Source organism: Rhipicephalus microplus, chromosome 10 (genome assembly GCF_043290135.1).
Source record: "Rhipicephalus microplus isolate Deutch F79 chromosome 10, USDA_Rmic, whole genome shotgun sequence".
In the NCBI taxonomy this organism is placed as follows: domain Eukaryota; kingdom Metazoa; phylum Arthropoda; class Arachnida; order Ixodida; family Ixodidae; genus Rhipicephalus; species Rhipicephalus microplus.
The window spans coordinates 18,444,600-18,458,153 of record NC_134709.1 but is presented as its reverse complement, the minus strand read 5'-3'; the positions used below and the strand labels follow the sequence as shown (position 1 = coordinate 18,458,153).

Sequence of the window (13,554 nt, the reverse complement as noted above, 5' to 3'; positions counted from 1 at the left end):
CGGGAAAATGACCAGACAACTAAAGAAGGTAATCACGCCCTGGCATGGCTCCGTGATTCGAACGGCTGGTGGCCACACCGTCTCTCCGCTTGGAACCTGCACGAGTAGAGTTCGGGTCTGCGGTTATACTTTTGTAGGAAGTTTCCTTGTGCTCCGTGAATGTTCACACGACGTTATTCTTGGTGTTGACTTCCTGCACGAATATGGAGCTGTCATTGATCTTCAAGAGAATCGCATCACCTTCTCAGCCGACCGAGCAATCGACAAGCAGGACGACCAACAACGTACCGACGTTCTTCGTGTTTCTGCTGAAAGTATAACGCTTCCTCCAAGAGCCAGTGTTATTGTCGACGTCACAATGCTGTGGATTGCGAAATGGTGAAGCGATTGGAGAAAGTAATTTTGAACACCTGCTGACTCAAGGTGTTTGTGTGGCTAGGAGTATCATACAGCTACGTGATGGCCGATCTCAACTGCTCGTTACAAATTTCAGCAACGAACACCGACACCTTTTCCGTGGCACTTCGTTAGCGTTTGCAGATGAATTAGGAACCATTCCCATCTGCTTCTCGTCGGAAGCAGTGGAGGCCGCCGATACGTCTCTAAACAATATCGATATTAATTCTAACCTCACACCAGAAAACCAGACAGCACTGCGGAAACTCTTGCTTGAATTCAAGTCATGCTTCGCTGCTTCCTCTAAGGTGCGCCAGACTTCGATCACTATGCACAGAATCATCACTTACAACGACGCCCGCCCAGTACACCAACAGCCTTACCGTGTGTCAGCGAAGGAACGAGAAGCCATTCGTACGCAAGTTCGAGAAATGCTTGACGACGGCATCATCGAGCCTTCCAACAGTGCGTGGTCCTCTCCGGTCGTCCTAGTCAAGAAGAAAGACGGAACGCTACGTTTTTGCGTCGATTACCGGAAGCTGAACAGCGTGACTAAAAAGGACGTGTACCCGCTGCCACGCATCGACGACTCGTTAGACAGATTACGCCACGCCCACTATTTTTCCTCTTTGGATTTAAAAAGCGGGTACTGGCAGATTGAGGTTGACGAGCGAGACCGCGAGAAAACGGCATTTGTGACCCCTGATGGCCTGTATGAATTTCGAGTCCTTCCTTTTGGTTTGTGCTCAGCGCCCGCAACCTTCCAGCGAATGATGGACACTGTGCTTACTGGTCTGAAGTGGCAAACTTGTCTCGTATACCTTGATGATGTTGTCGTTTTTTCTGAAACCTTCCAGCAACACCTTCACCGCCTCAGGAGTGTGCTACAGGCTATTCAATCAGCAGATCTTACACTCAAACCGCAGAAGTGTCACTTTGGTTATGAAGAGCTCAAATTCCTTGGCCATGTAGTCAATGCGAATGGAGTACGACCCGACCCCGACAAACTTGCCGCTGTAGCCGCGTTTCCGCATCCTACAGACAAAAAGACTGTTCGGCGCTTTCTGGGTTTGTGCGCCTACTATCGACGATTTATTAGAGGGTTTTCGAAGATAGCGGAACCCTTGACTCGCCTTACACGCGATGACACACCGTTTGTATGGGCTACCGAACAACAGGCTGCTTTTGCCGAGCTACGACAGCGGATGCAATCAGCCCCTGTTCTTGCGCATTTTGACGAAGATGCTGACACAGAGGTGCACACTGACGCCAGTAACATCGGCCTCGGCGCAGTGCTCGTCCAGCATCAACACGGCAAAGAACGAGTCATAGCCTATGCCAGCCGCTCACTGTCCCGTACCGAGGTGAATTACACGACCACAGAGAAAGAGTGTCTCGCAGTAGTGTGGGCGATCACCAAGTTTCGCCCGTACCTCTATGGTCGTCCATTTAAAGTGGTGACGGACCACCACGCCCTCTGCTGGTTGGTAAACATTCGTGATCCCTCTGGACGACTGGCCCGATGGAGCTTGCGTCTACAGGAATTTGATGTTACCATCGTATATAAGTCTGGACGGAAGCATGAAGACGCTGATACGCTGTCACGTGCACCCATACCTTTAGTCAATCAAGAAGAAGAGGACGATGACGGTTTCCTGGGCGCCCTTAGCTCATCTGACTTGAGCAGACGCCAGCGAAAGGATGAAGAGATTCGACCGCTCATCGACTATCTGGAGGGCCATAGCGCCGTTATACCTCGCCATCTATCTCGCGTCGTGACATCTTTCTGCCTCCGAGATAATGTCCTGTACAAAAAAAACGCCCGTCCTACGAGCCGCGCTTACCTCCTCGTCGTTCCGAAGGACATGCGGGATGAAGTCCTCTCTGCGTGTCATGACGAGCCCACATCTGGTCATCTAGGTTACTCGCGAACGCTCGCCAGAGTAAGTGAGGCGTACTACTGGCCCGGACTTTCTGCAAGCGTGAAGCAGTACGTTAAAAGCTGTCGTGAATGCCAGCGTCGAAAGTCGCCACCAAGCAAGCCGGCTGGATTACTTCAGCCAATTTATCCACCCCACAAGCCATTTGACCAAGTTGGCATGGACATTCTCGGCCCATTTCCTTTATCGTCTGACGGCAACAAATGGGTCATTGTTGCAACTGACTATTTGACCCGCTATGCTGAGACACAGGCGATACCACGAGCCACGGCTTCTGAGGTAGCACAGTTCTTCATGTGCCACATTGTTCTGCGCCACGGTGCTCCATCTACAGTGATAACCGACAGAGGAACAGCGTTCACTGCACAACTTATTGATGAAGTTTTTCGACTAAGTAACACTAGGCATCGAACGACGACTGCTTACCATCCGCAGAGCAATGGCTTAACCGAGCGACTAAATAAGACAGTCACAAACATGATCTCCATGTACATCGACGTCCAACACAAAACATGGGATCGCATTTTGCCTTATGTGACGTTCGCTTATAACACCGCTGTTCAAGAAACAACCCGATTTACACCGTTCCGCCTTCTCTACGGCCGCGAAGTTCAGACGATGCTGGATGCGATGCTTCCTTGTGAAGGCGCCGATCAATTAACAACTGACGCAGAAGAATTTGCAGAGCGTGCCGAGGAAACTCGCCAGCTCGCCCGGCTACACATTGGTCAGCAGCAACAGGTTGATGCACGACGTTACAATATGCGTCACAATGACGTATCTTACAGACTGGGAGACCAAGTTTGGATTTGGACCCCTGTTCGACGCCGTGGCCTCTCCGAAAAGTTGCTCAGCAGATACTTCGGTCCGTATAAAGTATTACGCCGCGTGAGCGACGTAAACTACGAAGTGGTTCCGGACGCTACGTCGTCACGATGGGTACAACGAAAACAACCGACCTCTGACATAGTTCACGTGGTGCGCATGAAGCCCTATTTTGCGCGTTCCTAAAAGACCACTTTTCCTGTGTGTTTTTTATTTGTGCTCCGACAATTGCCTCATCATTGGTGAACTTATCGCATCTAACATTTCATTATTGGTGCCCTTTTTCATTGTTTAAACTACTTTGTTTTGGTTTTTTTTTTTTCAATAACTTTGCAGCATGGGACGATGCTCTTTTTTTGTTGTTGAGGGGGAATATTGCCACCTCTTTCTAGTAGTGGGTCGTATGCCAAGGTGAAGGCCCACACCACAGAGAAGAAAGAAGTGCACGTGGGCCCTCGCTCTGGCAAACAAGCCCAACCGACGCGCTTGGTTAGAGCCCTGTTGCTCAGACGTCAGTAAATCTTGTCGACACCCCCTGGAGTGACGTGACAATATATAGTTCACTCTTCCAAATAATCTTGCTCTACATTTGTGTTTACCCCTTTCATGTAATTATATTAGGACCTCCTGCTGTAATATGCCAGCCACATAACCCAACTGAACTATTTTAGTAAGCTCGTCTTAACTGGACTTGACTTTGAAACTGTGCTTAGTGCTGCGAGTGTGCAGCCATACCATTATTTTTTCTTCGGTGCTTAAGTGGTTACATAGCATCGCTGTGTTTACCCTGTTGGGCGGAGGGGGCTGGGTACGCAGCTTCTTCCGACAGGCCATGGAAGCCGCTTGCACCAGCAGCAGGAAAACGAGGGCAGCAACGGCGCCAACTATGGCGTAGAGCTTTATCTGTTCACTGGACGACTCTTCACCCGACGAGTCGGAACCTGGTTGAAAAGAGCGATGACCCTCATAAGAACATTCAAGAGTTGTAGGCATCGTGTACACTGCTACCACTGCCGAGCATTCGTGGTAACCAAACCTCAATATTGGAAACATGGAATAATGACTCATTCATTAATACAAAGTAAATTAATATTATTGCTATGAAAACAATGACAAATATAGTTTATAACGAATTATCTATAGAAGAAAGCCACTCCATGTCAGGTGTATTTATGTACAGTAATGTACTTGCAGTACTGTACAGTTGTACAGCAGTGCAAATGTAGCTGTGGCTGTAATAATAAATGTTCTAAAGGAACCTGCCACCACCATTTGTGCCTGCGCTAAATTTTTGGCCCTTTCAAGTTCATTGCAGGGGTGTTTCAGCTAACTTTCATCTGGTATTAAAAACAAACATACAGCTGCGCATGTGCATTTAGCCAAGGATTGTACTGAGCTGTATGCAGCATGTCAGAATATTTTTTACAATCTGCCAAGCTGGGTAATTAACGTTGATTGCCTAATGAACTTTTCACTTAACTCTACCAAAAATTTTACAATAATACAATTTTACAATTTTATAAAGGTTGAAGCACTTGTTTTGAAATTTCAGAATGTTTTTTCTGTGATAAGATAATTGCCAATCCTCCAAGCTGGGAAATTAATGAAGATTGCTTAATTATTTTTTGTTTTATTACTCTAAAGTTGTAATGCTTGTTCAAGAACAAGGAATTATTCCATCTAAGACAAGGTAACTGCCCAGTCCAATTTTTTTTACAGTTTCTCTTTAGAGCACGTGAAATTAAAAAAAAAAATACTGTGTGCAAGTTAGCCAAACACCCTGTGGGTATACGCATATAGGCATGTGAGCATACATCATGGTGAGAAATTGCACGTCCGACTATGTTGCAAGGTTGTAGTCGCCATGACAACGGCTAATGCTGCTACTCTTGCACAAAAAATTAAGTTGTTGCTTCAATTTCATTTTTCACATTGTACTGCGAACTCACCCTGGTCAGTGCACAAGAGCATGGGCTGCACTTGAAATTTGAAGTAGAAAGCTTGCGCAATAAACTTGCCTGGAAGGGAGGACTGGCGCACATGCGACTCGGGTGCATCGCCCACGTGCAGCTGAAGAGATGCTGGGTTTACACGCAAGCCTCCAAGAAGCTGTCCCGGCAACAGGGCAGTGCGAAGGCTCTCCTCTACTGCCCGAGAATCGCGATCTGTTGGCAACAGCAGCTGCATTTCGGCTACCACACCATCGGGCTCCCTGCACAGAAAAAAAGCATCGCAAGATGTGCGTCAGTCATTCTGAGGCTCCTCTATGCCACCTTGGCTTTACGTGGTCCTTCCGTAGATCATTTTGAAATGACGAATGATTTAAGCTGCTGCTCGCATTGAGTTAAAACTGCTTCGAACTATACTTGGTTACAACCTAAGAAAAAAATGGCAGCTCCATGGCGCACTTGCTTTTCGCCTGCAAAAGACAGTCACTCTAGCTTGTTCCAGCTCGAGCCATAAGTATTTTCCCTTAGATAATGTAAATACTGCACATACTGAGAATTGAAGCTTTTGTTGTTACTACCTAAAAACATCGCGTCTGGTTGAGCAACAGTGTCCAAATCCTGAATGAAATTTATCAGGACGTTCAATTTTCAGACCTGAATCCAGTGATGACAACTTAGGTCTGTAAGGGAAAGTGAGCTATCTGAAACACTCGAGAAGTGCCTAACGTCATGAAAATGAGTACGCACTATAGGACGAAAAACTTATTCGAATTTCTGTTGGAGGGACAGCAATGACTATGGGTGGAGTTGGCATTTTAGGGGCAAAGCTTCTCTTGCTTGGGGTAAGTTCCTACGCCGTCTGTTGTGCTCACTTGTACTCGGAGCGGCCGCTAAAGAGCTGCGGACTGGAGTGCTTACCCTCTCTTTCCTGGCGCTCGCTCCACTCCGACACTGCTCTAGTTTGATATGAGACCGCGTTCCCTCTTTTTCGTCAGTCTCTTTCATCCGCAGGCAGTTTTAGGGGATTTGAAATGCCACGGCAGCTCCACTAGATGAAAATGACCCGTATGCGCTCCGCTCATTCTCCTCCTAGCAGTTCCCTTGTCAACGCCACGATTAAAAGCAAATGAGGAAATAAGCAGTTACAAAAGTACAAAACGTTTGTCGCTCTGACAACTCAAGGCAGCATTCTGTGACGATGTGATGCGTGCGAAAGTGAGGCGTTGTGTCGAGCACAGGTGTGGACTTTGGCACCTGATAGTGTGTTGGCTAATGTGTGTGTTTATATGCGGGCGAATGTTTCACAGTTTTACCGATGAGCAGTAAAGCTTCATCCAACTTTTCATCATTCACTTTGGGGAGATGGCGTGATTTTTTTCTCATTTGAATTCTGATGGCAGATCACAACTGCTCGGCCGGATAGCAAATAGAGCACGCTGCTCAGAGCAAGATCGCTCCAGCGAAATCTGCTGTTGGAATGCATGCACTTCCACACGAGCATTTGGTACGCAAAAGAGCTTGCAAGATGCAAAAGTGCTTGCAATATGCAAATAAATGCATTGCATTGATTAATGAATCGATAAGAAGGTAATAGATTCATCTAACCTGGAAATATGGCTTTGCGGCATTGTGCATTCCCCCTGGAACATTGTATTCACTGTACAGCATTTATCTACGGCAGTGAAATTATTTTAACAGGAATTACTTGTGGTTGATACATGCCTAGTGTGTTCATTTTGAATATTCAGAGATTTCCTATGCAATAATTCAAATTTTAAAGCAAATTTGAATACTGTAATATTCATTCGAATATTTGAAGTACTCAAATTTTCGCCCAAGCCTAGGGATAAGAAAATTTGGTGGCATATGTTGAACTTGCTTAATACCTGAAAGGGCTATCTGACAGGCAACTCTGTCCAGCACGGAATTAAAATAGGCCATTGATAAGTCACCTTAATGCAGAGTTCATTAACCAATGATACTCTTAAAATCCTTAGTTCTTTAGAGGTATTTTTGTAGCCTCATTTGGATAGATGTTGCTTACTTTTGCTTTTACTGAATCTCTTAACACACTAAGTACCTCTTTGCTATCATTTCTCATTAAGGTAGGCTCGACCACTGGTTTAACGTCTATAATGGGTGCATTGATTACGTAGCCCTGTCTGTTTTGCATAAAGATGAGACAGCTGTGCTGGGTGTAAAAGTGGACGCTGTGTAAAATTCCAACACCTTTTTTCATGAAATTCACAAAGCCACTCCAAGTCCGTCATCAATCTAAGCTATTTTTACTTATGTCACTGTCATCCTGTTTTGCAAAACTTACCTTATGAGGCGTTTGAGCTTGATCTGGTGCTTTTCAGACACTTCGTTCAGGGCTGGTTCCAGCTGAAATCGATAAAGTGATAATTAATAAATCGACAACTATAACTAGGCATGACATTTGACATATCTGGCCCCCTTTAACTATTTTGGTAAATACTCCCTTGATAAAAAACCTACAAGTGTTTTGAAACTTTGATCTTGTTTAAATATGACAGTTCCTGCCCCCATGGAGCTTTGAGTATGTAGAGAATGACACCGTGATCACAAGAATACTGCAGCTTGGTAATATAAACTATTTGCTGAGCAAATGAAATGTACGTCACCAACGTCCGGCTTGTGTGAACAAGACTACGCAATTACTTGCTGGATGACCAAAGTGGACAGGCAATTGTATGGATATCGATGGAAACTTCAATGCAAAGTAGGAATTATTGGCACAAGACTGGGTAGCAAGTGCGACCACTCCAGAACAGACCTTTTCATTCTCTCAGAGCTTCCTGCTTTACCACAGACAATCAGAATTTGAGGTGAAAAGCCAGCTGAAAGTGGAATTTGAGCTTTACACAGCAACAATGAAGAACTGCCCTGTGCCACATGAGGAGTTGCACTGTGGAATGCCAACTATCTTGTCAGCTTTTGCAAGCTGATCATATTCTGGACACAGCAAGTGGGCAGTTGAGAGCTAACATCTGATAGTTACAGGAACAGCTGTGAAATGTTGGGACATTCATGAAAGCGCAAAGTGCGCCACCTCTGCGATGGAGCAGGAGGCCAGGCTATGGCTGAGAAGTCTGAACCACCTCGCGTGCTCGCCGCCTTGCCATGTCGAGGATCCGCTTGCTTTTTGATCCTGTTCACTTTCGGGGTTGGCAGGCATGAGCATGGCTTATAATGTTGTTTAGCATTGTACCCTATTTTCAAGAGGTACCCTGAGCAACAGATGTCTATTTCTGAAATTAATGTTGTACATTCCCATTTTGTCTTTTGTCTTAATTTGACAACAGCTGATACTGAACAAGTTACGATTAATGGAACAATTTTTCCGTTCATTAAGTATGCTGTATGTGTTGTGAACACTGTTCAAGTGAGTTGCGAGGGCAGCACACAGTTATAGCAGGCACTTGCGATTTTGTTTGGATGAGATCTAGATACCACGAAGCAAGCACTGGAGATAACATCGCGTACGACACAAATGTAGATCAGTGAATAAAGTAGGGTAGGTTTGCTCATTTTGCTTGAGCCACTACGATTAATAAATGTTGTGTTCATAGTGCTCACCCCTTTAGTCAGCTGCTGAGAGAGGAGCGAGTAAGGCCGCGATCCACGCACGCCATAGCTGGCCTGCCAGGGTTCCAGCACTTGCAACCGCAGGTGGTACTCTTCCAGGCTGGGTGGTGCAGGTGTTGTCGGCTTTTGCGGTGGCCCACCCTTCGGCGTATACCGTGGCGGAGTGATGCTTGGGCCTTCGCCTCCGTCCTCTGCTGGTGTTGAGGCCTTAGTGCCACCTCCCGGCGATGGGCGTGGTCTGGTACCAGCTGTACCAGAACCATGGAGAGTATTTTGAAAGGTGATTACAATTACACATTCTACACTGCATACATCTACCGTATTTCCACAAATACTGTGTGAGCTTTGCGAGTTTCCACATCAGACGATCAATATTTCACATATCACAGAGTGAATTCATAGCACATTAAAGTAGTCAAGGCTCATACCAATACTTGTGATACACTGAGACCAACACCACCACACATTTTACTCATGGTGGCTGCTTCATAAGCAGGTGTATAAATGCATGTTATATTGGTAGTTCATTATAGGAACAAATATACTGATTGGGTAGATAAAAAATTACATCTATTCGAGATAAAAAATTTGCAGAAAAATGTGATTTTTAAAATGACTTGACACAGAGTAATTCGATTTGTCATCAGGTGGTGCTACACATATGTCACTTCACTTGGGTTGCAATACCCTCATCTCTTAGTGACAAGTGTAGCTGCTCTGGCTGTATCTTATTGTCTGCACTTTCGAAACTATGAATTTGTTTTTTAGCACGAAAGTGTTTTATGCCAGGGTCCACCTAGACTTCACTGACGTATTTCCATCACGAATATGGCATTGGTAAAATGCACATGAAAAAACTAGTAGAAAAAGTTCTGCCTCCAGATATAGAATCCACGACCACTTGGTTCTTCCATGTGGCTGGAGCGTTGTGTGGTAGTGAATGCATTGGTGAATTGTTGCGTTTGGTACATCGCTCACCGCTTATCAGCCAGCACCCGATTCTGCCTCACCTGCTCTGGATGATAACCTGTTGTCGCACGTGTGCTTGATAAGTCTTTCCTCCCCCTTTATTCAACGCGTTCTTTTATAAACTACCGGATACCATTCTGTGGGGCTATTCTTTTGTACACCTTCTGTCGGCGAGCAGGCCGCATTAAAAAGTACATTCATCCTTCTTGCGGCGGCGCTCCTGGCCTGGAGCTCAACTCAACGAAACGTAATAGCATGACCACTGATGCAGTTTGCGTAATTACTCGGGAGCACACACTGTGCTGTTTCTCTCTTCAACTGACCACGTACTATATATTAACAACTACAGCCACCATGACGGTTAAATTATGATCATGAGCATTAGTTGTTGGAAGGAGATGTTCCACTAGGCATCACTGTAGGTTCATCCTCAAATGTTACTATAGCTGCCAAATGCCAATAGATATTAGAGAAGTTATCAGACACAATAAAGAATCAAATACTTCTGTAAAGATACTTTTAACATTTGTGCTGTGGCAATTTTTATGTTGGAGGTATCAGCCATTTTCCTTATATACTATTACTTGAAGATTTACTTTGTATGCAACCTTTGTGCATGCACAGTTAACAGGGACGATCTGTGTCAAGTGATAAATTGAGCTGATGACTTACCTTGTGGATGGCAAGCTGTGAAGCAAACAGGTTCGGCGGAAATGAGGGGCCGTTGCTCATGCTTTCTGATCTTCTTTGAAACGGCATTGAAGACGCCACCGTGAGTCGGAAACACCAAGTACAGGCATTGGTCTAAGTCCAGGTCGTAGCCAACGTCGTCAGAGTAGCGCTGTCGTGCAAAGCTCAGCGTGGTGCGGCCGTCACGACGATGTCCCGACATGTTGGCCACATCTTGAACTGGGTCCAGCAGAGGAGGCTCGTAACCCTCCATCCAACTGTGAATTGACAATTTGATCATCAATTGTGAAGTAAGTTGGCCAGTCTATTTAGAGCAGATTAATTTCAGCTGGAAAGCGACATGGCAGAAGAGCAGATATGAAAGGAATGGAAAGAAAAAATGAGTGTCATGTCTTGAATGAAAAATAAATACACAAAAATAGAAGGAAAGATCATGAGTTCTACGCCTCAAACAATGAAGCTATTGACATGTGCCACTGAGGAAGCTGTGCTTCAGATTTGACACTCAATAAACAGGAAGAGAAAGAAAAAAAGGCATATACTTCTTTACTGTGTTGTGTGATCAAATAGGGGATGTCTCAATGAAATTTTATGTACTTGTCCAAAGTGCTTCAAGTGTATTGATTTTTCCTGTGACTGTCTCACTTGTAGCGAGCAAATCTACATTAGAATTCCTTGATGTGCTTGGCCACATGTACGTTGCTAAAATTTGTCGCAGTCATGATTGACAAAGCGCTTTCGTTTGATGCTTTCAGTTTCACGCTGGTAACTCAAAGGCCACTCACACATCCATGATGAAGTAACGTCCAGTCTCCTCAACCCAGCCAAGGATGGCATCTGTTTTTGGCTGCAGGAGAGAAATACAACATGGTTATTTCTTGGCTCTGAGCGAAACGTCCCGCACTATGAGGAGATGTAATGAGACAGGAGAACCTTATTTTTTTTTCTTGCTTGTATTATTTAGTTCCAAGGTTTGTTTACCACAAAAAAAGTTTCGTAGGAGAAAAGGTGGTCTAGTGAATTTCGAAATAGAGGGAGCATTTTTACAAATTTTAATTGTGCTATAGCCTTACATTTGCTAATGGAGAAATGCCATGCCTTCAGTAAAAAAACTTACTTATTCATTTACCTCAAAGAATATATGTGATCGAATGATGAACAATTCGGCTTCAACAGCACTTTGACTTTAACACGTCAAAACTTTGTTGAAGCCAGCAAGAAACATTGCATTAGAGAACTTATGATATTCTTGACCAATTGGGGTGGTGAAAGTTTTGAGGAGTTCCAAATATCTGAAGAAAACTGATTTTTCAGGGTACTATGCACCTACACCTTGCAGTGAAGTCTAAGTAATCCATCACCACAAAAGGGACGTCATTTCAACCAGGCATAACTTTTTGTTGAACATTATAACTCCACTATATGAGAGACCTTAAATTTATAACTATATTGGGGTTGGTAAGCCAGACGTGTAATTATTTTGCAGCACCCACCATGGCCTTGTTTGTAGAGAAGCCAATGCCTGTCCACTTGTTGCTACGTGTGGTGATGGTGAAGAACACTTGGTCTGAAGAAGCCTGGTAGTGCCAGCTGGCCGTGTACTCACAGTCGTCAGCGGCACACGAATTGGGAAAGCGCCAGGAGCCGGAGCACGCATCTGAGCTTGCACCTGTGACCACGGTGAGTCAAGTTTCAGTGAATGTAACTTGCAGATTTTGTTATCCAACACGCTGACTCTGCAAACACTACTCACAACTATGGTCACAACCATCAGTCACGCTTGGTCACAACTGTTGGTCAAGTTATCAGAATCACCACTGGTCACAGTTGTTGGTCACAACCATTAGTCACAGCCATTGACAAAAACCATTGGTCACAGCTGTTGGCTACCAATACAACCGTTCGCCACAACATTTGGCCATCACCACAGCGGTTCGTCACAAATATTGGTCACAACTGCAGAACATAGTAGTTGGTCACAAATGCCAGTCACACAGTATTAGAGCAGCACGAACCTGGGGAGTGCCAGAAGCCTGAACGAATGCCATATGGCTACAAAAGTCATGACAAGCTGTACTTTAGACTGGTGCTAAACACCGCAACTGTTAATCACAAAAACTGGTCACGCACTATTTGGTCACAACCTGTGGTGATGCAGTTGCTGGTCATAAAACTTGAACACTTGCAACTTGCGAGAGTGGTAAATTTTTAGTAGAATACCACCGCTACATTGGCAATGAATGATGATATGCAAATTCGGCAAGAGTTGGGGCTCAATGGCCACCTCTGTGTGCTCTCAGATAAATTGAATTACTAGATTTTATAATTATACTATTAGCAATGGTCACTAGCTTGTACTGCTCACTTTCGCACCTATGAGTCCACTTAAAAGGAGTTCTTGTTGACATTATCCGGAGTACCACACAATGGCTTGCCTCATGATTGTGTGGTGTTGTGACACTAAAACTGCACGATTGAATTTCTTAAGGCGAAGTGTTGTGAGGACATGGCGACAGGAGGCTCTTTGCATCAGAGGCCTTGTTATACTTCCTTTAACGTTTATCACATGCAACTTTGTCTCAAAAGCTGTGACTATTTTCTCTGATTACATGCACCTGAACACACAGATAAGGTCGTTTCAAAAAGACTTGCCAGTTGGCCCTTGTTCTGCTGGCGGCAAGGACGGGGGTGGAGGCCTATTTGGTGGTGGCTCACGGCAACCATGGAGGCACAGCGTCGTCTTTGAAATAGCCGGATTTTGCGCATGACGGCCAATCTTGCGCAAGACACTGTTGTAGGTGCCGCCCGCAACGGGGAACACCAGGTGGAGGCAGTGGCCTTCGGTGAAGGCAAGATCGTGTACTTTGTCACCAGTGTCGAACTTGCGTGCAAAGCGAAGCGTGGTCATGCCGTCGGCATGCTCGCCACTCACGTTGAAAAGGTCTGATCGAACGTCGTTTGATGGTTCCTTATAGCCTGACAGCCACCTGCAAATAATGTTCGTGATCAGAGCATAATGTACCCTGCATGTGAAACAGTATGTTTGCAAAGTTTAAGCAGACAAGTATAGTGTCGGAGGGGACACAGTGCAAAAGAAAATGTGAACAAGGAAAGGCAATGTGCAGCTTTTTTTTCCGCTATGTTTCCTCCAATATTTAACCAACACGCCCAAGCCT

General features: G+C 45.1%; 1 protein-coding gene and 1 long non-coding RNA gene across 2 annotated transcripts in view; one reads left to right on the top strand and one right to left on the bottom strand.

Annotated features, from left to right (window-relative positions):
* LOC142774609 (uncharacterized) overlaps nucleotides 1-13,554 on the top strand; it is a 160,702-nt gene that overhangs the window by 6,264 nt on the left and 140,884 nt on the right. The window contains exon 2 of the long non-coding RNA XR_012886468.1: nucleotides 11,865-12,058. This is a non-coding gene — a long non-coding RNA (uncharacterized LOC142774609). The remainder of the gene's footprint in view (nucleotides 1-11,864; nucleotides 12,059-13,554) is intronic.
* The window catches only part of LOC119181225 (uncharacterized), an 83,814-nt gene that overhangs the window by 4,871 nt on the left and 65,389 nt on the right, over nucleotides 1-13,554 (bottom strand). The window contains exons 12-19 of the mRNA XM_037432406.2: nucleotides 13,031-13,365; nucleotides 11,872-12,047; nucleotides 11,164-11,225; nucleotides 10,361-10,635; nucleotides 8,711-8,967; nucleotides 7,434-7,495; nucleotides 5,180-5,373; nucleotides 3,948-4,102 (exon numbers count right to left, since the gene is read on the bottom strand). Of these exons, the coding sequence (XP_037288303.2) occupies nucleotides 3,948-4,102; nucleotides 5,180-5,373; nucleotides 7,434-7,495; nucleotides 8,711-8,967; nucleotides 10,361-10,635; nucleotides 11,164-11,225; nucleotides 11,872-12,047; nucleotides 13,031-13,365 (1,516 nt within the window). The remainder of the gene's footprint in view (nucleotides 1-3,947; nucleotides 4,103-5,179; nucleotides 5,374-7,433; nucleotides 7,496-8,710; nucleotides 8,968-10,360; nucleotides 10,636-11,163; nucleotides 11,226-11,871; nucleotides 12,048-13,030; nucleotides 13,366-13,554) is intronic.